The 27,029-nt window shown below is 47.3% G+C and overlaps 1 protein-coding gene across 1 annotated transcript in view; it reads left to right on the top strand.

The window, feature by feature from the left end:
• Positions 1 to 27,029, top strand: part of LOC131206669 (protein ECT2) — a 60,293-nt gene that overhangs the window by 24,351 nt on the left and 8,913 nt on the right. Inside the window, exons 2-5 of the mRNA XM_058199330.1 lie at positions 16,833 to 17,085; positions 23,257 to 23,392; positions 26,295 to 26,401; positions 26,470 to 26,719. Coding sequence (XP_058055313.1) covers positions 16,838 to 17,085; positions 23,257 to 23,392; positions 26,295 to 26,401; positions 26,470 to 26,719 — 741 coding nt within the window. The 5' untranslated portion in view covers positions 16,833 to 16,837. The remainder of the gene's footprint in view (positions 1 to 16,832; positions 17,086 to 23,256; positions 23,393 to 26,294; positions 26,402 to 26,469; positions 26,720 to 27,029) is intronic.

Raw genomic sequence — 27,029 nt, 5'->3', positions numbered from 1 at the left:
ATGTGGTCCCTTTGTCCGACTCTCACTTGCAACCGATATAGGACGATGTCCTTTTTGCCGGTGCCCTGGCTCCCGCCCGGCTCGGCTCTGCTGATCGATAGCGATAAAGCATTAACCCTTGGGATGTTTATTGGATGTTTCCGCATATACTCTTTTTTTCCACCCCCGTTTTCAGAGGGTTTGCTGGCTGGCTAAACTTGCAAAGGTCATCGATGAATATAGTTCGTCACCGTCGATACGACCCTCACTTCGGCGGGCGGCCCAGGGTAGGGCGCGCAAAGTGACAACGATTGTGCGGATGACAGTTGATTGGTGGTTATGCGCGCGGCCCCCACTAAGCTTGTTAAGCCCATCGCTCGCGGTGTGGCGCTGGTGAAGGTTGCACACGGATTCGAGAGCCTTTTTTCCCGCTATCCTTCTGCTCCTTGTTAGGCGTATCCCCGGTCCTGGAGGGTCCGGCCCGGTCTGTTAGCGTATGCTCGGCGAGCCCCCTCGGCGTTTGCATGACGATAGCGCGATTGTGTTTGCTTAATGCTGCCACCGAATGGGGCTCTATAAAATTGAAAATCTCGTTACGATAGCGTATGATAAGTATCGTGGGACGACATGGACGAAAATTTATTTCACGGCGAAATGTGATAGTATCTCGCACGCATCGCGTCGCATTGTCGTGTGCTGGGCTACGGCGACTAGTAGTGGCCCCGATGCCAAGATATGGACCAGATTAAAATTGAAACCGTCCCGTGCTGACTGCGCCACTTTAAAATATTTACCTAATGGTCGTTTTCCTTTTCTCGTTATGTTTTATAGCATTACTGTGAGTCACTATCGCTTGTGCGAAGGAATCAGCCCGAATGCGAGCTGTTCTGGACCAACCATTGGAGAACGTGGAGAACGTCGAACTTGTGTTTGTAACGCAAACATTGAAACGCATTTCGAGGAGCTTAATGTATGCGCTCTGCGATCGGTTAGATACGCGCTGGTAGATTGGTTTCGGTAGGGTTACTGTAACAAACAGGTCCTATTTTCAAACGTTATCGAGAACCATCTAAAACACGTTCCTGATGCCCAATTGGGTGCGCCAAGAAATTAAATATGTTTAGCTTGAAGAGATGGTGTTCGTGAGCATATCTTATGATTAGTTCCTCTTTGAGCCTCATTTTAGTTTGATCAATGAAATCGACTTGTTCATACTGTTAACTGGTGTTCCTGTGCACAGCGTAATCGGTTTCTCTGCATGGAGCGATCTATCGTGGCTTCAACCTATCTGAGTGCTATGTAAAGTGGAGGGATTTTTCCAACCCTTTTTTCATGTACAGCGCCACACACAGAGACCTCTCTCGATGGTGCTCGATGCTTCGCCCACATTCGCGTTTACACACCACTTAGGCGAAACCGCGTGTGAGAGTAACGCCTTCCGGTCAAGAAGATAGCACGCGGCGCACTTATAACCCCCCCGGCGCGGAGGAGGACATGGACATGACCGACCATATCGAGCGGCTCTCTCTGTCACTCCACAAAAGCAAAAGGTTCACACCACCCCCGGTCTAGTTATCTTCCGCGGTCAACGGTCGAGAGTCGAGTCAAGTGTGGTTCCGACGCTGCTGCGAACTTTGAAGAATTCGCCGAGCGTGTGTATGAAGTGCCAAGAAATTTTCCACTGCCGGCCATCTACTGGGAAAGTGGTTCCTCGCATATAGCTGTCATCGTGTCGTGCGAATGGGTCTAGCAAATATGAGCGTCGAAGAGTGTCGATGCTGTGTCGAAATTAATATGCTTTAAATGAAATTGCATTCGTTTACTTAACAAGAGCCACTACCGCGGCGCTGCGAGAGTGTGGAAAATGTGGAATCCCGTCTCCATTCGGCCGGGAGGTTCGTGTAATGTTGACCGTTGCGCCAGGGAGAACGCTCCCGGTCGGGATCGGTCGCACCAGAGTGTCCGCATAGCTTGTTTACGGAAGGATGGTCCGCCGGCCAGCGTTGGGAGAGTTGTAATGAAAATATGAAACCTTTTAACGTAATTTCGTTTGCACCTCCTCGGTCATCGGACGAGCCTTGATTTCTTCTGGGGGTTCCCCAGCATTTAAGGTTAAGAGACAATTTTCATCAAGTTACGCTGGCGCACGGATGCAAGGATGCAGCAAGCTGCAGGTGGCTATTAATGCGGGTGAGTAAGGCGAAGAATCTGGCTCGGTCCTGTGGCCGGCCGAGGAGAAATCTCATATCGCCTCTTACATGTCCTCGTGTTGGCTTAGTTAATCTGGTGTTTGCAACAAACTGCAGACCCTGTTCGGAAATCCTTGCAGCACTCGGTTCAGTGTTTCCTCTTCCTACAGCACTCCTGCTGGCTTGCGTGTCCTTCCGATGCTTCCTCGGCACACACTCTCCGTGGGCAAATGCCGCAGGGCTATATTTCGATATGTTGTTATGCAGATGCGAACATCGAACACCACAAGTGTAGTGTTGCCTGCGTGCGTGTTTGTGTGCGCGCTGGAGTGTCGTTAACACTGTTCTCAACAAGAGGCAATCGACTGACCGCCACGCGCTGCGCCACTCCGAGACCCGAGAGCCCCGGGAAATTAATTTATATTAGTCTTCGCCAATTTCATAAGTTCAATTTGATACGCAGACGGGATGCGGTTTGCCCCCGGGGATGATGGGATGGGAGCTACAGGAGCCGGGCCGGTCCGGATCGTCCTGGGGACCTCGGGGTTCCTCGTGCCGTTTGGTGAGCATTGCCATGCGGACATATTATGACAACACGTACATGCACTAAACAATCCATTATCGGGATTTTCCTTCATCATTCACATTGTTTGTGGTCGTCGTCCGGTTCGATTAGTCCGTGCTTGGCCGCCTGGCGGGTTCTGGGCGACTGGACGGGATCTGATGCGGCCTACGGTTGCTACGGTGGTGTGTACGGGTAACGGTGAAAAGGTAAACCCTGAAGTCTAAGGAAACGAGGCGAGTTAACAAGTCGGGGCCACGTACAAACGGTTGCTAGGTCTCCGGTCTGAACCTGGGGTACGTTGTGCACACAACTTCATCAGTGAACTGCATCGATTTAATTGCATTTCCCCGATGTACGGAGAACATAGTCGGTGCGTGCTTCCTACACCGGAAGTTGCAGGAAAAATTGGACAACGAACATAGGCGTACGTTGAGGAGCGTAGGGGGTCACTGCAAACAGCAAGCCGAGATGGAGAGAAGAGTCACCCACCGGTGGTAAACACGTACCGCCGGACCCCATAACTTTAATTGGGGATTTAAACAACATCGACCCGAACAGCATAATGCGTTTCTGAGCATCCTGGTTATTATCCTGAAATCGGCATCTGCAATGAACTACTGCGTTGCTATAAGGCGAAGGATTCAAAGATTATGCAGGGTTTTCTTGATTCAATTGCGACAATTATCGAAAATATTAAACAATTTTCAAAGCGTTGGACTTTGTTGTTTATTTTTAATAAAATTTTCAACTAGTTCGAATGTTTGGAAACTCTGTAAGAGCACGTATGTGTTTGTTAGCCCTAGCGCAGTGTACGCAATGTACCACCGGGCTGTTCTCGAACCTGTCATTCGGAAGCTACTGAGATTGGTGGAATCACGGCCGATGCAACCGCACGACACCGGATAATCCGGTGGGTAAAGCTGGTACTACATCAGGCCTACCACTGCCACATGACAACGCACAGGGATCGGCGTAAGCGCGACTTCCCGCTCTCATAAAGTATTACTGACGCAATTAAGGACGCCTCCCCCGAACGGACGGATGGGGCTGACTCTGGGCTGTTAACTACTACGCACCGGGTGCAGCAGTCCCAGTTGAATTATGGACAACACCGTGGGGCGTGTGCGCGCCTTCCCTACATCATCACGTTTCACAATAGTCATTAGAGTCCCAGAAGCAACCGCTTTGGGAGGAGGAGTCTCCTCCAGAAGTGCAACGTCCAACGTCCGGAAGCCAAATGGCCGCGCAACAACCGGCTGCGCCTCGCTCTCTCTGCTGCGTTGCTGCTAATGAACGTCAGACGGGCGATAATTGAGCATTGAGCAGCAATCGACTGACGATGACCGGCTACACGAAGAAGCAGGGGTCGGATTACGGCTGGCAGGCAGAGGCCACACGGAGAGATGACGGGCAGAGAGTGTCGCATTTAGCGGTAGTATATTAGCGAAATCAGACAGGTTGGTTGGCCATTAAATCGGTGCGCACACTCCGCCGGACGTCGGAACGGGAAGCGGGAACTCCTGCTTTACGCTTGTTATGCGGTTTTGCGGTTGCCCCCGTCGCTATCGTTTGCATTGGTCCTGCATTTCGCTGCCACTAGAGTCTCGTTGTTTGTGTTTCGGTCCGACCTGCTGCGAGCTCTCGCACGCGGATTGTGAATCAACTAATAGCCTGTTTTTTTCTAGTCGACGAGTTACATACTACTACTTGCCGGTCACGTGTACTTCGTCGTGGGTGCTCATGAATCAGTCGTCAGTCTGCTTACGTCACAGAGAAGTAGTTTACTCCACTGCTGCTGTTCATCGTGAGATGCTCAAGAGCCTTAGGTCTGAAAATGTGACCCCAAAAGTTTGCTACAAAAATAGAGTAACAAAGTGAGAGGAATTCTGAACGGCTTGGGCGAATCCTACGCGCTCCATCACACGTTGAAGCGCACGGTGTGTGTTCGGAGTGTTCCGATCGACCGCGGACGCCACCAGTGCTCCGTTCCGGTAAACTCAGATTTATGTGATTGAATCTAAACGGAACGAACCAGCGAAAATGCACGGAAGAGGTCATATTAATAAGTATAAATTGCTGTCGCCTCACATTTTGCGCCTTGGCGGGATCGAAACAACGCAGTCCCAGGTCTTTAGGTTCGTGCAAGTCATTTGTCACGCGAACGCTTCTTCGCCGCCATGTGTGTTTCTGGGATGTCGCAATGTTAGCGCACAGCACCCTCTTTCTCTCGACAGCATAACAACCGGTGCTCTGGAAGCAGTTCTCTCTCTCTCCCTCTGTTAGCTAGGTGTGGCTTGGGTTTAGAGAAACTAGCGGATCCCTTGTCTTACTCTCAAGGCGTAGCACCCCCGGAGGCATCAGTGTTTTAGACACACGGCCGTTGGGATAATGTGAACGATGACGATAAAGATGATAAAGTGGGCTGGCCGGAACTGAACGTCAGACGAATGATGATGAGCGATCCAAGAAGATTGACTCTGAAATGAAATCAGAAACATGATCCTACCTACTGCTGTGCTGTTGGCCATAACCTTGTTTCAAGTTCGCGTCTTTTGTTTGAAACCAGTTCGTGTGTTTGGCTCCTTGAGCGCCAAGTAGCTGCATAAAGTTCATCGTCTATTCGCGATGCTGTGTGATTAGGAATGTTTATGAGACAAGCTATGTTGACTCTCCCTTGACTCTTCTCGAACTGGGGTGGGGTTCTCTAAGATCAACAAACGCCGTCCTCGTATATTACTGTAACTTTAGCATATCGTGAAGCTTCGGCAAGCAGAGCACCCTTGTCGGCTAATTCTGTAAGAGGTTACTTTTCACAGAATTGCCACTATTACGGTTATTAGTTCTCTTTTATTTGGCGAAGTCCCTTCAATAAGACGGTCGGCAACGTAAGATACTTCAAGCATAAAGGACTTACTACTGTCGCGCTTATCGATCGGTATCGGCTGTTCTCTTACGCTCTTATACGGTGAAGAAACAGCAGCCCCCAACCAATATTAACCGGAGCAGGTATAGTTTACGGTGGCAACAGCTGATGGCGAAAGGTTCCACATAAATTCTCGGTTAGCAGAAATCTTGGCCCTTGAAGAAGACGGTAGAGTAGCAAGGAATAATGTGTGTGCGTCGCCGGTAATGAAGTAAGATTTCGGTTAGCCAAGGCATATTTGCCAACAACTGCATGAGTCATAACTGTTACGAAATTGTTGCGCTTACGATTGGCTTTGCACGCCTAATGAGTTCCTGAGGCGGGTTGTCATTAGCAAATTGGCGGTTCTGCATTAATTGAGCGGCGGTTAGAACCGGAGAATATAAAACCGTTCTTTGAGCCTTCAAATGGCTTGTGGTTACTCATGGGAATAGTAATCTAATCTGTCTAATGAATATTACAGGATATTTTTGCATGATTCTTTGAACAAATTTAGTATGTTATATTTATCGATGAACTTTGTTGATTTCCAAGGACCGCTAATCATTATTTATTTATTTCGAAAAAGAATGTTTGGCCATATGATCGGCCTTAACATTTGGTGCTTATGAACTAGGAGCGGACATGAACACATTGTTTTTAAAGCTAGCAACCAACATATTAAAATCAAATAAACTGTAATTACTATTAAAGCTACGCATAACATTCGAAATTGGGTCATTGTTAAGCTGTCTTGCTGGTTGCGGAACAAGAAAGTCATGGTTTCGCATCGGCCTGGAAGGCATCAATATGTTTTGTTCAATAGTTCAATCAATAGGATTTGTTCAATATATTGCTGGAATGATTTGTAATATAAAAAGATGTTGTCGATCGTAGCAAGAATTCCATCTTTTAGCAACTTTTATTTGAGTTTAAATTTTTCTACTCTATTTAAATCTAGCCTTGATTAACCGTCACTTTTGGCAGCTAAATGTTTTTGCTGATAAATTTGCCGCTGGAATGCTCGATTGAGCGAAATGTTTCCGATAACTGTTTTTCTAATTTTTAGCGACTGTTGATTTGCGCACGTTCTTTTAATGTTCTTTGCTCAATGGCGCCGACGCTGACGGCCAAGATCCCTAGGGCACTGGGGCAGATCCCTAGGGCAGATGATGTTTGGTGTGCATTTAACATCCAACGGGGAATCTTTATTTACAGCCCACTTATTAGCGGTCCGTGGCGTCGTACGGCTGCTACACGATCGTAAGGGGATGCATCGATTTTCTCTGATGCTGACATTCGGTATCCATTTGCGTAAACGATAGTGTGACATGCGACTTTCTGTCGGTTTAGTTCGTAGCGGGAAATCAGTGGGCGCTTATTTATTTGCTGCATCGTGAGCAGAGACGGACTAAAATTGTTTATTTGTGCGTCTAAAACCGTCGATAGCAAAGACCGTCTTTGTTGACAGCCTTTGAAATGAAGCTGAGGTGGTTGTTACATTCGAGGGAAAATAACTGGAAAATTCCCCGGGGTTGTTTTATTATTGTCAGTTTTCCAGTGAAGGTTTCACATTCATCCCAGTTACTTATATTGGTTGACTTGGTGCAAAATGTGCGGTTGTAAGTTTACTTGGAAAGCAGCTTGAAATAGGACCATACAGAAATTAAAAGCAGAGTCTTAGTCGCAAGCAGAAAATTCTACAAATTGATATAACCCAACCGTTGGTGATATCAAAACATAGTGAGATTGAACTGCATAGAATCTGCACAAATGACCTCAACAGACGCGCTGTGTCTACTTTCCAATTCACGCGTTAGTCATAAAAACCTTATTCTGAAACATTCCCCAATCAATTAATTAATTAATTCTCCACCGAAGAAAAAGTGTACAAAATCTTAGAGAATCTTGCACCATTTCTAAGTGGAAGATCGAAAAGTGGTTGTGAGTCGCGCTATGGTTTCTCTTCCGAGCAGTGAGAAAAAGTGGGTCCCTTTTTCCTTACGGTTTCTTTCTTGGCAAACAACAACCCCTATGCTTCGTCGGGAGCGCCAAAGACGGCATGATTGGCGAGTAAGTGGATACCACTTTATGCCCTCTTAACAACACGTCTCATCGTCGCTTTGCTGGTTTCGCCCCTTCGTGAGAGCCAATGTTCGAGGGAGTATTTTTTAGTGAACTTAATCCTTCGCCACCGAGCCCAGCCTTTGATCTGATGATACTGCAAAATCGTGCACGGCCAGGCCACAGGCGCCTATGACTTCTGGGCTTCTTCGGTGGCTTCAGAGTACGCCCTTCTGAGCTGTTCCGTATCATCGTCTTTGTGGTTTTCCTTCACCTCTTGCTGATTATGCTCAACCAATGTTGGTTAATAGTTGTTCTTCGTTCGTCGGCTAAAGGGTGATGATGCTGTATTGTTCAGTTTACACTTCATATTGCTCGTTCGTTAGATGGTTCGACAAAGGATACATCTTTTCCGAAGGGTGTCCGGATATCGAAGCGTAGGTTGAGAAAATTTCACTAATTAATCATAATCAAGAGATGGCCTCGCACCTCAACGTTAAGGGACTCAAAGCTAATCCTTTCCCACACTTTTCCCAATCGATAATCGCTTTTCGTGTGGTTTTTGAGTCCTCTAACCCTTAGATTAGAACGAGGATCAAGTCATTCCTCGGCGAAGCTCACAAAATTCAAACCACACAAAAGAAAGGAGCAGTGCGCGCGGGATAAAGCTAAACATTGCCGTGTCAGTGTTTCGTGGTTTTTCCAAGAAGCTCTCTCTCTTTCTCTCCTGCTGAAGGTTAAGTTGTTAGGCTCCATTGCTTTCGTTTTCGACGTGAATAGGCGATATCTAGAGAAGGATGGGTCGGTTTTTGTTGTTGTTTTGGTCGGCGTTTTGGCCACGAACTGTATTGGTCTTTTTCAGTATTCCCTGAAACAAGGCGACTCCGCCACGCGGCACCTCTGGATTTGGGGCGATCGTTGTTCCCGAAAAACATCCGATCTGAAAAGAATGTAGCCTCGCGGTGTAGGAAGTCGTCCCACGACGACGGCCCCATAGTTTCGTATAGCGTGTGGGATCATCTGCCATGGAGAGAGGATGGAGTGGAGTTGCTGGAATCCTAGATTTGTTGTTTTGTTGTCCGTTTGTTGTTTTATTTTTGTTTCGTCGGTTCCCTTCTTTCCGAAGCGGGCCCTAGATTTGTGGGTCCGGAAAAATGGTATTGACTCGGCCCCGGAGAAGATCCGGCGGGGCAGCCAACGCCAAGAAGTATGTGGGCGAACCACGGACTAGCGTTTGTTTACCATAACTCCCAACACCATTGGTGATACGAAGGAATATACCAGTGGAGCATTCTCGGGTTGGATCCGTCCGATGGAGCTCTCGGATGGGCTTCTGTAAGCTACCATCCGCCTGGCGGACGGAACTCGCTTCGCGTCCTTCCGCCGTGCACCGGGCGGAGGATTGAGGAATAATTGATGTTTGTTTATCCGACTGATAAGAAACGGACCACCGGACGGGCCATACTTTGTGGCGCGCTGGCTGGCTGGCGGAAGTCGTGTGTCTATGATCCAAACGCCCGAAAGATCATTGTTGTGAAGACTGCGGGGCCACGGGTTCTCTGTGCGGAAAAGCACAGGACATAAACTATGCGGGATCGGGCGGGCGGGCGGGCGGTCGTCACGGGATTGTTTCGTAGTGCCCCAATGCGTGGTGAGTAATTCATGAAGGTGGCAGAGGATGTTGTTGCTACTAGGAGGAAGTAGCAGCGATGTGTGGTGGGCAGCGAGCGATAAACTGGTGCTCACTGGTCGAGTTGATGATGAGATTCTTTTTTTTTTGTTTGCACTCCGTAAAAGACTGCGCAAAGGGTTCGGAGTGCTGCCTGGGGATTGTTGCATAAAGCATGAACGGGAAGGGACGAGGATTATAGTAACGCAAACAGATTTTCAAGAGTAAGCAGATCGATTTTTCGTACGCAGAAGCATCGGCCCAAAGTGGTGGGTTCTCTCTCTCTGGGTTTGTGTATTTAATTTGCTGTATAGTTTTTGTAGGATATCATTTGCGAATTTGGTATCGAAAGGAAAGTCCCTAACACAAATAGAGAGATCTGTTTGTTTAGGAAGGAATTTTGAGGGCTGCCCAATGTTAAGCCCACCGTGTCTAACTCGCACCTCTTCGTCCGTCCGATTAGGTAGACAATGGATGTGGTCATGTTTTGAGGCGGGCGTGCTTTTTTATGAGCTTCGCAGATTTCGGGCGTGATCAGCGGCGGCACGTAGTAGCAGACAGGCACCGGTAATTGATAGCAGCTTTGGCGCTAGTCTCGGTTTGGGCATGGTGGGTCCGGTTCTGGCTATTTCTTCGCCATTCTGCTGGTTATAATTCTGGTGGTTTCGGTGGACTTACGGTTGGTAGTTGATGCTTTCCTCTGCTGGCCATCAATCTAGGAAGGCAAATTTGAAGGCTAAAACTCTGGTCCATGACAGTTGGATATCTGAACCACACGACGGCTTCGATGTTTCGTTTGCTGCATAATCACAATTTGTAGATGACGGGATATCCTTGCGCAAGACAACGTGGGCATGAATCAGAGCATATCAATTACGGCTCATTACGCAGTTTCAGAACGGGCTCAACGGCATGCATCGTGCGATCCGGGAACTCCATCACGACGAAGATCGAACCGCAAACGTTTAGAGAGAGGAGGTGGTATTATGGTCTTCTTGGGGCTTACCTCACGAACTGCCAGCGAAGAACATTCTTTGATGGATTCGCTGAGCCGGAACACACCTCAGGCATTGAACCGGTGTGGAATCAACCCCGCGGGGCCCGTGATAAGACCACCGGCCACCAATATATTATCCCGATCGCACCCGGAGTAACCTCAATCCCTGGTGTCGCTGGTGTGTCAAACTTCGCTTCCATCGCTTTGTGACGTGGGAAGTTCGGGTCCTTCTAGCGACTTCTGATGCGGCGCCGGGGCCTATTAATTATGCCGGTATTATTGTGCGCTTCATCATCGTGAGTTATGACATAATCGAGCCTGAAGGATTCTTCCTCTGCTGCTGCCGTTGCTGAGAAGTAACCTGGGGGCAACGAAGCGCCGATAAGCTGGGAAGTAATAACAAAAACAATTTTCCTTCTACGGAGGCACTCATTCATCATGCACCAGCAGCCAGCCAGCCAGAACACCTACACCATCACGCGAGTTTGGTGCTCCGTTTCCTCAAGAGTGTTGCCAGCGGGTTAGGGCGTCTTCCAGACAGCGTTAGACAACGACCTTGGCCGTGGTGGAGCGGGGCGGTTGTTGTTGTTTCTTGAGCCCCCGCACACCATCAAAGGCCCATCGCCACCGGGGTGGCCCTCCTGGCGATGGAATTTAGCCAGACATTGTTTTGGCCTTTTTCGACGCGAACATCGATCGAATCGCTCGCGCCGCGCTGGATGACGGTGGCAGAATGTCGTCCTGCCCACCGGATGACCGGGTCGGTGACTACCATCATAAATCATAATTTAATAGCTCAATTAATTATGTATCACAGTTCGCTCTGGTGTTCCGGGGGCTGCGCATTGGGCTTTGGCGGCAAAGTTCAGACTTTGGTGTCCTCCGCGGTGTGACTCTAGGATCGCACCTTTCGTGGTGTAAACCAAAAAAAAAAGTCGTCATTCTTTGACAGCCGTGACACGATTTTTTCGGCGTTGTTTTGTTTCGATTTTATTTTCGAACCTACGATTCAACGCGAAGTGTTTATTAATTCGATCGCCCCCAATAAGAAGTGACTACGGAGCCGATGTATCCGGTTCCGGCTGGCAATAAATCACGTATCTTCCAGGAGCGAAATTGGTCCTATGGCGTCCGTTAGCGGAGAGTTTGTACCAGTTAATGTTTACTTTACATACAACACGGTCTGAAAAAAAGGATCTCCGAATGTCCTTCCGGGGGCCTGGTGCTTTTGACGCCTTTTTCTGTTCAGGGGTATGGTTCGGGCCCAGGAGTGTTTCTTGTTTTACACGTACGCAACAAGCGGTTGTTCCGACACATCCGGCGGCGACGGTCGTAAAACTCGGTTGGACCACGGTGCCCCGTTTGTGTTGTGTTGTTTTGATCCAAATATCTAATTTATGGTGTAATTTATTCCCACAATTACCACACATCCCTGCGAGGAAACAGCGCACACCGGCACCGATGTTCGGCGAATTTTCATTACCTGATCATGCACTGGTTTTTCCCCTTGTTTTTCCAATGTTCCGACGAGTCTCGGTTGTCGGTGGCCGAAACTGGAGCCAAATTTTCATTTCATTTTCTCTAACCCCAAGCCAAATGGGGCTCCCGGGGGGTATTCATGTGGTCATGTGTTGTGAGTTGTTAATTTATGAAACCAATTTTTTTTGCCGGTTACAACGCGCTTAACAACAAGCGACCACATCCCTGCCACGGTTACAAAAGTTGTCTCAAGCTTTGCATGCGTAACGATTAAGGCATCATGTCCTCGGTTCTTCAGGGGATCGTGTTGCGGTGGAAATTATTGCAGGTTAGCTTCGATTTACAAGTGATTAACACGGATTGTTGTCTCTGTGTTGTGGAGAGCCACCCAGACACTTGGGCTCCGAATATTCGATGGGCCGCTTTTACCAATGGTGGCTGGTTGGCATTTTAATCCAGCCCCCGATATCTCTGTCCGGCCGGACGCGTCCATTATCCTGGCAGGCGAATGATGGTGGTGAACGTAGGTGGGGTGGCGTAGTATCAACCTTTTCGTTTCGTTCGAGCAGATCGTGCCCCATGAGCTTAAAATGAAGCGTAGCTCTTGGCCCCGGCCAATGTGCAGCTTGTCGGTGCACTATGGGGAACAGGTGGACATTAAGCGATGTCAAAGTTTCAAGATTTGAATTATACTTTCTTAAAATAGATAAGTTACCTATGAATAGATAGTACGAATTTTTAGCCGTCTGGGTTACTTCGAATTCAGGAACTGATCGGTCAAAATAAAAAGAGTGATAAAATTGCTGAGTCAACTTTTGTCGACTACTTTAAGACGATCGTTTTCAATGTTTTTGAACAATAATGTATCTACATTATACATCGTTAGAAACGTAATAGATCCTTCTTTGATATTAAAATTTTATGCATCGAAAACGTTGATCCCGTCCAGGAAGTTGGAAGAAACGTTTAGTAGAGCAATGAAAATGGTGTCACCAGAAGGCAATTATGAGACCAAATTGTATTAGGTGTATGCGTTGAAATTTATCGTTTACATATAGGGGGCGCTACTGTTGGATAGAAGGCACAAATGTCATCAAATAACTGTCAAATGTCAAGCTTAGGCATCTGTCAACAAATCTGCATCATCACATTTGTCAATTTTTCCATTGTGAGATTGTTATTAACACGAAACCATGTGCGAATTCGAGCCAACAAAGCGTCATTTGCGGGAAGTGTTGTTGTATCACTTCCATCTGAAGAAAACTGCAGCCGAAGCATGCCGGTTGCTTCAGGAGGCTTATGGCGATGCTGTTATATGCGAAGCCACTTGTCGTAATTGGTTTCGGCGCTTCAAAAGTGGTGATTTTTGCACTGAGGACAAGGAGCACCCGGGACCAGCGAAGACGTTCGCAGATGAAGAGTTGGAAGCATTGCTGGAAGATGACCCGTGCCAAACACAACAACAACTTGCAGATGCATGTGGAGTGGACCAAACAACAATTTCCAGACGTTTGAAAGCGTTGGGAATGGTCCAAAAGCTGGGAAACTGGCTGCCTTACGAGTTGAAGCCAAGGGATGTGGAACGCCGTTTGTGCATGAGTGAACAACTGCTCCAACGACACACCCGCAAAGGTTTTTTGCATCGAGTAGTTACTGGCGATGAAAAGTGGGTTCATTATGATAATCCCAAGCGCAAAAAATCGTATGGATACCCGGGTCATGCGACAACATCGACGGCCAAGCGGAACTTCCATGGATCCAAGCTTCTGCTCTGCATTTGGTGGGACCAGCGTGGCGTAATTTATTATGAGCTGCTGAAGCCAAATGAAACAATTACCGGAGACCGCTACCGACTCCAACTAATGCGTTTGAACCGAGCATTGAAGGAGAAACGGCCAGAATATGGCCAAAGGCATAACACGATCATTCTGCAGCACGACAATGCTCGGCCGCATGTCGCGCAACCAGTAAAGACAAACCTTGAAACGCTGAAATGGGAGGTCCTACCCCACCCGCCGTATTCCCCGGATCTGGCTCCTTCGGATTACCATCTTTTCAGGTCAATGGCACATGCATTAGCTGAGGAACGCTTCACTTCGTATGAAGATTGTAAAAATTGGATTGATCAGTGGATCGCCTTAAAAGATAAGGCATTCTTCCGCGATGGAATCCGACAATTGCCAGAAAGATGGCAAAAAGTAGTGGCTAGCGACGGACACTACTTCGATTGACTAGTTTGTTAAGAGTTTTGAACAATAAACGATTCAATTTGGTAAAAAAACGATAAATTTCTACGCATACTCCTAATATTATTATTATTTATTATTATTTATTATTATTTATTTATTTAACCAATGTTTGTTTGGAAACTATACATGGTATCTTAAAACTAAGATATTAACAATAAGTTGGAATTAACAATGAGTTGGAAAAGCTTACGTGTAATAGGGTGAAGGCAAGAGGGAAAGAAAGAGGAAGGACAAATTTTGTAGGACGTTTAACTTGTTAGGAAGTAGACAATTTCGATATGAGTTTGGATGAAGAAACCAAGTAAGGAATATTCCTTTGCATGTTTACTCGCATGAGTGATAATAATTATGATATTTGCAGATGATTATCCAATAAAAAGCCAAAACTATGAGCGACATCCGAACAGTTGTCATGCCGATTGCATAACTTGGGGCGTTAAAATACCTGAAAATATCGAAAACAGTATAATTTAGTATTACATTGAATTTGGGATTGAGGAATAAGAAAAAAATGGTAATTGGATGAATTGATATTGACAATTGAATTTATTGTAGATAAAATGTTGAATTCGATCAAACGACATGCAATGCAAACAAGCAAGTTAAAAAAAACGTAAATTCTTGCTAAATCCATCAATGTTCACCTGCCCCAAACACATTCCCCATAGTGCGGTGGTCTGCCCACTTGCGTCCGTAGGGTGGTGTTGATGCTAAGGGTCAGGCGCTGTACGCCCCCGGTTTGTATCGGTCGGTATCCTGTGCCTGTGGCGTGTGCGCGGGCGCCCGCGCGATCGTAGCGATGTTGTTGATTGAACGCACAATTTGTGTAATCGGATTTAGATCAAAATCGAATTAATTGAATGTGGCCTTAATCATCTTCTTTCGGCCGGTTGGGCCGGGGCAGCCCGGCGACCGTCGGTCGTGCGGCAACAACTCCACGGGACGGGCCGACAGAAGTGATGCTGTGGCGGCCGGGCCACGTTGCCCCCGAAGCACGCTGGTGGAGCACGCGCTTCTTGCGAGCCTTCAAAACCGGTTACACAAACATCCTTCCGATGAGCGAACAAGGACGACGAACGCTCGGTTGGTTGGTGGCGCGGTGCTTTGTTATCGCGCGGTCCATGCTTGATTGGTCTCCGCCCGTTGAAAGCGGGTGCGCTTCGGCCGTGACGATCGGAGTTATTAGGGCAGGGCAGAAGCTTAAAAGTGCTTCATTTGGCGAATTTTTGACGGGTCGCGCGAATCGAGTGGGCGTCCGGCCGGTCCGTGCCCCGTATTTGAGATGATCGGCGAAAGATCGATTTTCACCAAATTTTGTTTGTCGTTCGATTTTTCCATCCGATTGGACCAGATTTGGCGTGCAGCTTTTCCCCCTGGGTGGTGGTGTTGGGTTTTCTTCTTACGGAGAAATATGCTGCTGCTCTGCGGGGCAAAGTAACATGGCGAGAAATGAGCACGCCGGGTTTCAGTAAAAGGCTTCGCCGAATGCGCAAAATAGCTGACAGGCGAACGTGTTTACTGTGAATTTCATTGTGGCATCGCCGCTCTGTGTGTGCGTGTGGATTGCGCACGAATCAGCACCAATCGAATTATGGCAACTATCAATAGGTTTCGATTTTGCTTGTTCGATTGAATTTTCCCACATTTTCATCATTCTTTTTCGCATCACTTCTTTCATCTAAACTTTTTCGTTTCATAGCAATCCTTTTTTGTTATTTTCGTGGGAGGTAATTTAGCAGCGTTCATTCCGGAGCCGGAGCTGACCTTTTTGATCATTTTTTCTTTCACGTCGGTCACGTCGTTTGACATTTTGGTGTCGAGCTTTTGCCTTTAAAAATATGGCGCACTGTGGTGGGTGGATTTTTTTGTGGATAAATGTTTATGTAGCTCAAAAAGGCGTGGCTGTATGTATAAATAATGTTGCTGGGTTTAACATTAGCACACAATCTAAAATCGTGCTCCATTTTGGAACGCCCGGGGCAGTGCATCTACGGGTAACCTTTCTGTCAATTCTGACCCGTCAAAGCTCTGTCGGGTTCAAATGCGTTAACAACATTACGCCAAAAACGAAACAATCATCTTGCAATCATAATGAGATAATTATAATTAATGGGTGGGAATCTTGGTTGGCTCGCGCGGCAGCTGGATGGTGGAAACCGGCAACTTAAACGGGGCGCGCGGAAGAGAGTTTCAGACTTTTTCCCGGTCGATTTAAGACTTTCACCATTTTGAGACCATTTTTGCGCCGACCGTCTGCCGACTATCAATCATTTGTTGTATCATTTTTGTGCCGTTTACACCCATCGGCCGTCGATAAAGCGGTGAAAATCAGCTCTTTCAACATCACACGGTGAATGGTGCGAGCGCGGAACATTCTTGCGAAATCTACCCGAAACTCGCGCGATTGTAATTAATGAGTTCTTTCTCCGGTGGCCGCGCCCAACTTTTATATCCTTTCGCCGACTCGCAGCGAACGACAACAGGTCCAGGACTAGGAGCGCAGCATCCAACGGTGGTGGGGTCATCATCAACATCTGCCCTGTTTCGGCCCCCCGGGCGCAGAAGCAACCGTTTATGACGGATGGAGAACTTATTCTTATCTCGCACTGTGCGGGGTGCGGTCGTAGAAAGTTGAGGAGGGGAGCACCATTTTTGTGCGCCACATTAACAGTTACGCCGCCACGCAAGTTACTGGCAATCGTTAACGGAGCGCTTTTCATCTTTCTCCTCTGCTTTCAGCAGCGATGTCGATATCGACGCGCTCGTCGATGCCGGAAATGACTCGGATATGTCTGGTGGGGCCGGTTGCGCAAGATGCAACCACGGTGGCGGCCGCGCAAACCTTCCAGCTGCCGGTTGTGACCTCCGACACCGGTGCCGAGTATCTCGCCACCGACGGCGACGACGACGACGACGACAGCCTCAACACGGTGTTTGTGCTGAACGACTTCGAGGGACCAGTTTACGATGCGATCAATCGCGCCAAGCAACGGTAAGAATCGTCGGTGGGTGTGGTGCGGGGCTGTAGGTTACTAGCTTGCGGCGCAAATATCGAGCGCCACCGCCCATTAACGACGCGCAGGATCTTGGGCGAGTTTAGTTTATTAAAGCCATCTTCCATTTGCTGCTCGTCTTCGGGACATTTGCTGCCACTGTGCGATACAATGAGCGGATGTGCGGAACGCAATTAAGATGGTATCGGTTTGAGATTGCTCTTTACCACCCGGGGGATGGTGGTGCAAAGTGGTGCTGCCGGTCTCGCAGTACTTGCAACCTAAACTATGATGTGCGAAGTAAATTAACGGGAATGGGAAAGGATTTTTTTTTGTTTTATCAATAAAATGTTCCGGCGGCCATACAACTTGCTCAGAAGTGTTCACTAATTGAAGTTAAGTGGCTCAATCCGTGTTTTGGAAATGCAACGAAATACGGAAATACATCGAACTTTTTTATCGCTACCGTATTAGGTGTAGGTAACGGGAATTTAGATTGAGGTCAAATAGCGAAAACTATTTTCATATCCATGAAGTATGAAATATGTGAACTATGATTTTCTTACACTAACTTTAAAATAGCATTGCGGGCACTTGGCCACTGCGGCCAGCCTTTACTAGGACTTATTCAGTGATTTATGACGATAATATACTAGGTTTTCTTTTTAGTTTTGAACGTTTGTAGATAAATGTTAGGCGGTTACTATCAAATGCACTAACTGTTTTCAATAGTTTGTCACAGTTAAACGGTTAACAGTTAGAACTGTTGGAATTTTTCCTGTGATAGTCCAATAACTAAAGTAACTCCATTTTCATTCTTAAAAGAACGGACTAGGCCGTATTCATAACATCACCGTGCTAAATTACTTTTTTTGCTGGAGATATGTCTCTGGCTCATAAATTCGTAAGTACTGCCCAGTCGGAAGTCAAAATTTGATGCTAGCGTAAGTGCAACTTGATACACTCGATATTACCTGAATAGAATCAGGTTAATAAAGATTATTAGGAATAATAAAATTATCATAAAATTAGAGAAGATTGCAGATAAAATTAATTTAATTATTAAAATTAAAAAGGATTGAAGCTTATTAAAAAGGATCCGACTCTGGATTGAAATTGTTACAAAGTGATTTAAAGGATCATAAAAGTATTCAGCTCACGAGTCAGTTGGTTTGGTAATATTGAGAGTTAATTTCTGCTTCAAATGCAACTCGCCTACCAAAGCTGCACTCAGAAACCCTTTTAAGTAGTTCTTGATGCCTTGGACGTATCCCGGTGAGCAGAGGGCAGTTCTGACTCTGCACAGTAATCCATCCACTGAAAGAGCAGCATTTTAAGCTTTCCAGGAAAAGCTTCTGCCACTGGAAACTGAGCAGCGCACTCGGTGCACTCGGTTCGTTGGCCGTTTCGCGTACTGTGTGACACCACGTAAGTCGGCAGCATGGCAGGTTCCGAGCAAGGGTTGATTTTAACGGGCCACTTCAACGTAATGCATCGTGTCGAAAAAAAAGTCCCGGCACGTGTTTAGACTGGTCACGGGTTCTCGCTGACGATAAGTGCCGCCCTTCCGGCCGGAAGTTGTCGCGAGCCAACGCAAACGGGCTAGTAAATATTTGGTCGCTTTCCCTTCCGTTTAGTCCGTTTTCCTAGTTTATCGTCATTCGATTAGAGATTCAATTTGTCACAGGCGATAAAATCGGATTTTGTAACGTTAGGAATGGTTGCCGGTCGGGAGTCGGTAAATGAAGCACCCCCTCTCGGTGTATGACGAACGGTGAGTAAATTTTAATGCCCTCGTCGCCGACTAGCCATAAATATTTAGTGCCCTATTTTTTCTGACCACCTACGGGACCGCGCGCAATTGACGGACGTTCGATCGGATCCCACGGACAGGATCCCGATGAAGGGTACGTCATCGGGTTGGCTGGCGGTGGTGCTTATGTCTCGCTACGCGCCTGGTATGAATATTGTACGCACTTTGCATAACGAATGTCAAGCATAAACTACCACACACTGGCTGGTACATTCAGGTTACTAAAGTGAATTATCTAGCGTAAAACAAGCCACCTCTGGCATGGTGGGTGTTGAGTGGCATTTTATGTAGCATAAAATCGTTGGCAGAGTAATTGAATGCCGGAAGAGAGTGGGTTTGCTAAATTGAGCTAGCGATACGAATTGTGGGTGTTAAATTTATGAAATGTTTCATTGAAATGATCCATTACGTGGAGCGGTTTTTTGGTGGAGGATACGCTCATTGTTACCGATCACACCCACACATGATATCCAAATAATGCCGCATCAGTCGTTGTGCATCACGCTTAACGCAGTGGTTCTGGTCACGAAGTAACTGCTCGAGTACCCACTCGACCATTTAGTTCGGTTTTATGTGCGATACGCTTTCACTGCTTCCGTGAACTTCTCGATGAGACACTTGACGGGGTGCTCATAAACGCGATTGCTGTAGCCTATTATTGCGTGCGTTTCGTTCGGAACGCCATTCTAGGGGAAGAAGTTGTGGAAGGTGCCCATGTTTCATCGACTATGGCCACTTTTATAGGCGGTAATCGTTTTATTATTTTCCATATTACAGCAACTCGATCCATTTAATAATCGAACTGTTTAACGATGAACGATGCGTTCTATCGAAATGACGGTTTCCGGACGGGGAGCGTGCAGTTATTAATTGCACCAGTTTGAAGACCAATCATAGCGATTAGTCGATTTGAACACATTTTGTAACAGCAGTTTCTTCAGTTGGAAGTACTGACCACGACAAACAATGGAAAGATGGCAAAAAACGCAGTCAGTCCAGTGCTACTATCCAGTCCACTTCAAACCGTGGGACCGATAGCTGATATTTGGCGATAACGAGTAGCTGGTGGTGTCGTTAAAACATTCCCAGCGCCAATAAAAGCTATAAAATAACAGTATCTATTTAATCTGAGCTCAGTGTTGGCTAGTGTTGGCGTAGCAAAAAGCGGGACAGAATGCTTCAAAGATGTTTGGCGTTTGGTGGAAACAATGATAGCCAACGATAGCCCTTCCAGGGGCTCCAGGGATCCGTTCAATTTTCTGCTGCTGAAATGGTCCGCCACATATGTGCGAGCCGGGCAGTTTTGACAGAGATGGCCCATCACCGACAATTGGCGGTGGCGAACTGCAGCTTCATATAAACCGAAACCATGATCTTCGGGATCTCGCGCTATTGGCAAACAGTTTGGCGCAGATGAACAATTAATTTTATAGTTGCAATAAACGAAACCGTGCCATTGCGCCACGGCGGGATCCTGTGTTTTGTTTTCGATCGCCGTAAGACATTCCGTGCTAAACCACTTCTCAGCATATCTGCTGCTAAAAGGACACGGAAGTTGCGATAAACGGTTCCCTGCGTATACGTTATCTGGTGTGTATTTTATAGCACGGGTGTGATCGGTTCTTCCGATTCGTACACTCTGCGTGGCATAATTTGGTCCATTTTGTTTTTAATTTCTGCCATGAACAGATGCATTTTTACTATGGCGATATCCCTGAAGCATCAACTAGAGCAGTGGAGCAGTGGAGCATTTTGGATAGGAATTTTTGTTCAATTATCGATATGGACTACAGTTGTTGAGCTAGTGCATCATACGATCGAGTTTCATTAGCAAAGTTGTTTGGCTACCAATCTCGACCGGGAAGTGGTTTTAAAGAGAGCCTTTTAAACACTTCATCCCTGTCTTGCTGTGGTCCGTAGCGTAGAATGAGCAAACACGCTGCTTGCTCCACTGAACATATCCTTATTTTATGTTCAACATACCACTTTGGTGTGTGTTAGGTTTAGTATGGGCGGCGATCCGTGAGCTGTGCCGATCGACCGCAACTGCTGCAGCGAGAGCGAAACCGACACAGAAAGTGTCTCATTTTCAACTAGAAGATGCTTTTATTCCTTGAATTTTCGCTACAGTTGCCCGTTGCCGGATTGAGTCTCCGGGTGCGTCAATGGATCTGTTAAAGTCGAATAACTAAGGTTCCGTGTGCTGGCTTTGAAATCCGAACTCTCCCCGTGGGCATAGTACTTCCCGGTCTTGTTCTCTCTCTTTCTCTTTTTCTTCGGCTCACCGCTTGCAGGGATGCAACGACACAAGTCCTCCGGAGCACTAAAGATTCTCTGTGCTCTAAGGGACTTTGGGTAGGACGACCACACACGTCACGGATGGGGATGCGACGGGGGAACGCGGGAACATACGAAACACCTTTATCCTTTCACGAAGGATGACAAGCTCCCTGACCTCTCCGGGGGCCACACGACGGAAGCAATGGCTGCCCGATAAAGGTGAACTATGTGGGTGAATCTTTCACTCGCAATCTTCAACCTTCGCCTCAGAAGCTACGGCCAACGGGCGGGCGGGCTCATTGGTCGTTTTTTCTTCCGATAAATCGATTTCGCTTCAACGATATCTGCTGTCGGCTGGCTGGCTGGCTGGGTTTTTGTTAAACTCGGAGAGAAAAAAACTGGGAAAACCGGGAACAGCAGCACAGAGGAAACAATTTTCCAACCCATTTTCTTCCATTTCTTCCTGTTCCGCTCAATGAGCTCGCCGGTCGAGCAGAGTACTTAGTTCCGGTCCGGTCCGGCCCGCGCGGCCGCCCAAGCCTTCTCCTGCGTGGCCCTGTTTTAAAGATCGCCGGGGGAGTTTTCAGCACCGTGTCTTGGCCATCATTACCTCGAACGTGCGCGCCCCGGGAGAGAGCGACCGACTGGCAGGATCGTGAAAATGTGCTGAGTGAAATAATGACAATAGAGCGGTAGTTTTCCGTACTCTTCCTTGCCGCTGCTGCCCGGGCGAGTCATCATAGTTTTTTAATTATCGTATCCCACGGCAAGAGCGCCAGGGCTGGACTTTATTTTTTTTTTATTTTGATCCTCTTTATTTTCTTCGATGCGCCCGTCCACTTTTCTGATGCTCGGAGCGACCACAAGAAAGTTGTCGGGTTTTACCACACACCGCTCATTAGTGCTCTCGCTCCAAGTCGTGTCGCAGCGGAGGGCAAGGCTGCCGATCCTCTGTCTCGCAGGTGCGTCATCCTGGTGCGCTCTGCAGGTGATGAAGGTAAAGCGTCGAGAATAAATGGCAGAATAAGTGATCCACCTACGAGAGAGGGCCCGTTTGCTTGCGCGCCCTTGAGATGTGGGGCTTTGTTTCACATTTTAATCCATGCTGCTCTGCTATATCCTTGGCGCGGCGCTACGAGATGCTACCTGTTGTGCTGGTGCTGTTTGCTCCCTGATTAATTATCCGCTTTACAGCGCAGCGCCGAGAGCAGGCGTGTGGCGGCGTGTCCTGGGCCACTGCTCGGAAGGCACTGTTGGCGAAGCATTTCCTTTGACAAACCGAGCGAGAAAGGTAACAAACCGAAGCGGGCGCTCACAACAACCACCCCACTCGAGTGGGCTCTCTTCTGGCAACAACGAAAACAATGTGCCTCCTCTGGCGGAGGTTGGAGGTTGTTCCTGGCCCCGTGGTCGAGAGTGGAAAGTGAATCTTTTTGCCCCTGAACGCTCATCGAGTACCGTGGTGCGGTGTCGGCTGGAGTACCGATAGTGGCTTGCCGCGAAAGTCGGTCCGTAGCCGAAGGAGACGACCACACGACCGAGCGAAGTTTGTTTGCACACAGAGATTCGAAGTCGATGAACAATCTCTACTGGGGGCCAACTTCAGGGGCCAACCGAATCGGGCAACCGATAAAAAATGAAACAGAAACACCATCATCCTTAGCTAGAGAGGGAGAGAGAAAGAGAAAGAGAGAGAAGCGAACGAAAAAGTTGCACTAATATTTGATTTTAATGAAGATGCTTGTGCCGAAAAGTTTGCACCAATTTGCGGGTGGTTCGTGCATACCGGGGAAGAACCCAGCAGCAGCAGCAGCACGTCCTGGGGGTGATGATGGACCAATTGCATTCTTACTTTCGCGAAAGTTCCTATAAAAACCAAGGAAAGCGAAGGGCATGGAAGGACGCGTCGATTGCAGTGCTCTTGTTTCGGTGAAATAGTTGCTCGAAAATGGCTCGTAGTTCACGACCACGAGCGGATTCCCGGCCATTACCATAATTGCGGTTATTAGTGGTGGTTAGGACCTCGGCCTGTTTATTCGTTTTCTGGTGCTCACGTTTCGCATTTTACTTCTTTCAGGATCCTGGGACCACCGGCCTTACAGCAGGCTGTAAGATTCAGCGAAGGTCTGACGTGGAACATCCGTCCCATCTACAACTACTGTATGCGGGGCGTCGTCACCTGTTTCACGGGTTTTCGCAAAAAGGATGAACTGGTAAGACGATCGTGCACGTGTGTGTGTCTGAAGCTGTAGTATAAATTTCCTCGGACAGTCCAGGACGAAAAATAACGGTTGGCGCTGATGCTACTGTGTGTGAACCAGGGCTGTCTGTAACTTCGGCAGGCCTTCGGAAGGGCACATCCTGTGCGTGTGGTGGTCGCTGATGAAAGGTTTCATTAGTTTGCGCCAAGTTTGATTAGGTCGTTTGTGTGCTGCCGTTTCGGAATTCAAAGGGCTACCCGAACCAGGACATGGGCGCTCTGGTCCCGATATCGCCCAGCCTCGTTCTTGACGGGAATTCCAAGCGGAATGGAAAGGGACAGCAATTACCATCCTTTCATTATTGAATTTCTGAGGGGCTGTCCGGACCACGGAAAGGATGCTGCGTTTCCTTTTTTTTCGGGGGGTTATCGTCGGCTGTCGGCGCTGGACCTTGAGTCATCAATTTTCAACATTACTGTGCACCGAACACCATCGACTCCCCGGGATCGGGTCCAGGATAATGCCATCGGTCCCGATAAGACGCCGTGTGCTCACGATGTCCTGGGACATCTCGTCTCGTCACGGCTCGGGACGAAGAGGACATGAATTTGAATAATTTCCTGTATTCATCACAATTCATCGCCTGCGGTCTGCGCTGGCTCCAGGACGATGGTGTAGTGTGTGCAGTTCTGGTCCCGATTCTGGGGGCGCTGGCCGAAAGGAAAGGGCCGCACTCTCTGCAATGGCCCGCTGGTGGGAATCAACGAGGGTAAATTGATTCCTGCTACGATTATTAATCAGCTGCAAAAGTTGTAGGATGGAAACGTGACGTCCTTGCCAATGCCCTGGCTGCAGTTGACCTGGCGACCCGGGAGACGCCCAAAGGAAGATCTGCGCGTAACGCCAGGCACTGATCGATAAAGACGTCATTAGTAAAATTGATTATGGCGCCTGTAGCCTGGGACACGGCGTCTCCACCGGAAATCGGCTGCTAGTGTCCGGGGCGACGCTAACACGAAGCGTCGTGACCGTGGCCGCCGTGCTTACAACAGCTCTCGTCACAGAAAGGTGTTATGAGATTGTAGCTTCCTATTTCCCGTGATTCACCGCTTCTCTAGCGCTTCAGCCGTGGCATCGTTTTGTAAGGATTTTGCTTATGGCCACCCCTGAGCGGCGGCGGCCACCGGACCTGAACGATCATCGGCGGTGACGATGGACGATTTCGATCATTTCTCTGGTCACGTGGAGTCAGCAACGACCTTATTATTACCGTGTCTTGTTTCGATGGCCATGGGGGCGCATGAATTGGAGCGAACCGTGGTAAGGGTCGCGCCTCTGATTGCTGGTTATTCGGAGTCATCCGGTTACTTTACGGCGAATTTCACGAATTTTAACTTTTCCGCGAGTTTCCGTTCTTCACACGCTGGACTTCACTATCGCGAGCTAATGGGTTGTGTATCTTACAGAGGTACACGTTAGATTTGAGACGTTCGATATCAACTTGAACATCGTGTGCTTGTCGCGACGCAAATTCTGTGGCCTCCGAAAAAGAAGTTTGCGTGTACTAGGAGTCGGGAGTGAAACGTAGCAATATGCTTACTGTTGTTTTGTGTTGGGTTAAATAAAATTAGTCGCCAGTAATCGTTGTACCTGTTCGGAATACGAATTACGCTCGTTTGTCGCAATGCAACGCCAGAACGGGGCCACGGCAGAATGACTGAAGCAAGTGCCATGATTCATCGGTTTGTTATGTTTATTTTTGCTTTGGTGCCGTTACTGTGTTGCCAGAATCGTTGTTCCAGATGTACGGGCACAGTAGCGGAGTGACTCCGAAATGTTCCCGAAGCCCCCGTGGTTTTTTGGGTTGTGTAAATATATATGGAAAAATTATGCTTATTGCACGTTGCCAAACGTTGGTGGTGTTTCTGGGTGATTTCTGTGGGCAACGCTCGGCATTCTAATTACCGCCACAAAACAAAAGCATTATCTTGCTGCTGCTCGTTTGGAATAGTAAGTATGGCGCATGCCAGGGGTGCAATTTATGGCACTGTGGGTCCCATTGCTCGGTTGAAAGAACATCTTCTGAAACAGTGACCTGGTGATATGTGGAGCAATTTCCCATATAAATTCAGCAAACGAGTTGTTCCCCTACCTGGACAAAATATCATTATAGATAATCAAAATATATCATGGTCTCCTCACCTCAGGTACCTGGGGCTTCTACTGGACAATAAACTTAACTACCGTCCACACTTAGAAATGTTACATAAAAAACTAGACATACTCATCAAAATGCTATACCCATTAATAAACAGAAAATCAAAACTAAACTTCCCAAATAAACTCCTTATATATAAAACAATTTTCCTCCCTCTTTTAACCTATGCCTCTTCTCTGTGGTCGCATTGCTCCAAAACTAACTTCCAATCAATACAAATCAGACTGAATAAAATTCTCAAAATGATCCTCAATTTACACTGGAGAACACCAACAAATCTCGTCCTTAGCCTCGCTGGCACGCATAGACTATCGTTAGAAATTAACAAACTAAAAGAAGGCCTAATCAATAGATGCAATAATTCTATCCACCCAACAATAAAAGACCTAATTATCTGATGTTTTTAAAGTTAACTAGTTGTAAGACGTATGTAGTTATTAGTTATTAGTTATAAGTATGATATAATGACTCAATGCCACGTGGCATAACATGTAATCTAAATAGATTTTAATCGAAATATTTTCATTTCAATCATTTTGATACTTTAAAATTATTAAATAGCTGCAATCCCATTGTGGAATATCTCTGTACTCTTATGTAATCAAACATCTCTGTATAATAAAGATCCAATTTTGAGAATTTAAAAAAAAAAAAAAAAATATGTGGAGCAATAATTTGTATCTTTCTTCTTTGCAGACGAATATGATCGGGTTGATTCATTCGATGGGAGGTTCGGTCCGTGGCGACATGGGTACTAAGGTGACCCACCTGATATGCAACTATAGTTCTGGTAGAAAATACCGGTAAGTAGTTTGCAAGTGGTGCACTCAAGAGTACAGTAACTGATGCCGTAATCCTTTTCTACTTCTAGCTATGCTACAACTTTCCGGTTGGCCATCATTCGCATGGATTGGGTGATGGAGGCTTGGAAAAATCGGCACGACCCAAATTTCAGTGCCACAGCCGAGACGTTCATCAACCAGCACCGGGTCAAGGTTTTCGAGGGCCATAAGGTGTGCTTCTTCGGGTTCCAGGAGGACGAGCGGCAGCACATGATCGATGTGCTGAAAACGAACGGGGGCATTCCAACCGAGCTCGACGATCCCGAGTGTTCGCACGTGGTAAGTCCACCGTCTGACCCTTACGTCTGACCCTGACCCTTCTACCTCCACCGACCCAGTGACTTACGATTACGGTGCCGCGCATGACCCGGAAAGGTCTTTTCCATGCTCACTTCACATGCTGCATTTATGACTCGCATCTTAACTACACCATCACCACCAATGCACCCAAAGAGTGTCTGGTTGTTTTTGTTCCGTTTGGGTTAGAATGTGGAACTGGTGCCTGTTTCGTCCTCTAGATGTTGCTTTCTTTCTCTCTTTCTTTTGATATTGACTACGTTGAGGTGGCTCGTTTAAAAAGGATTACTAT

The sequence above is a fragment of the Anopheles bellator genome, chromosome 1, assembly GCF_943735745.2.
Source record: "Anopheles bellator chromosome 1, idAnoBellAS_SP24_06.2, whole genome shotgun sequence".
In the NCBI taxonomy this organism is placed as follows: domain Eukaryota; kingdom Metazoa; phylum Arthropoda; class Insecta; order Diptera; family Culicidae; genus Anopheles; species Anopheles bellator.
This window is presented reverse-complemented; position numbering and strand designations above follow the sequence as displayed.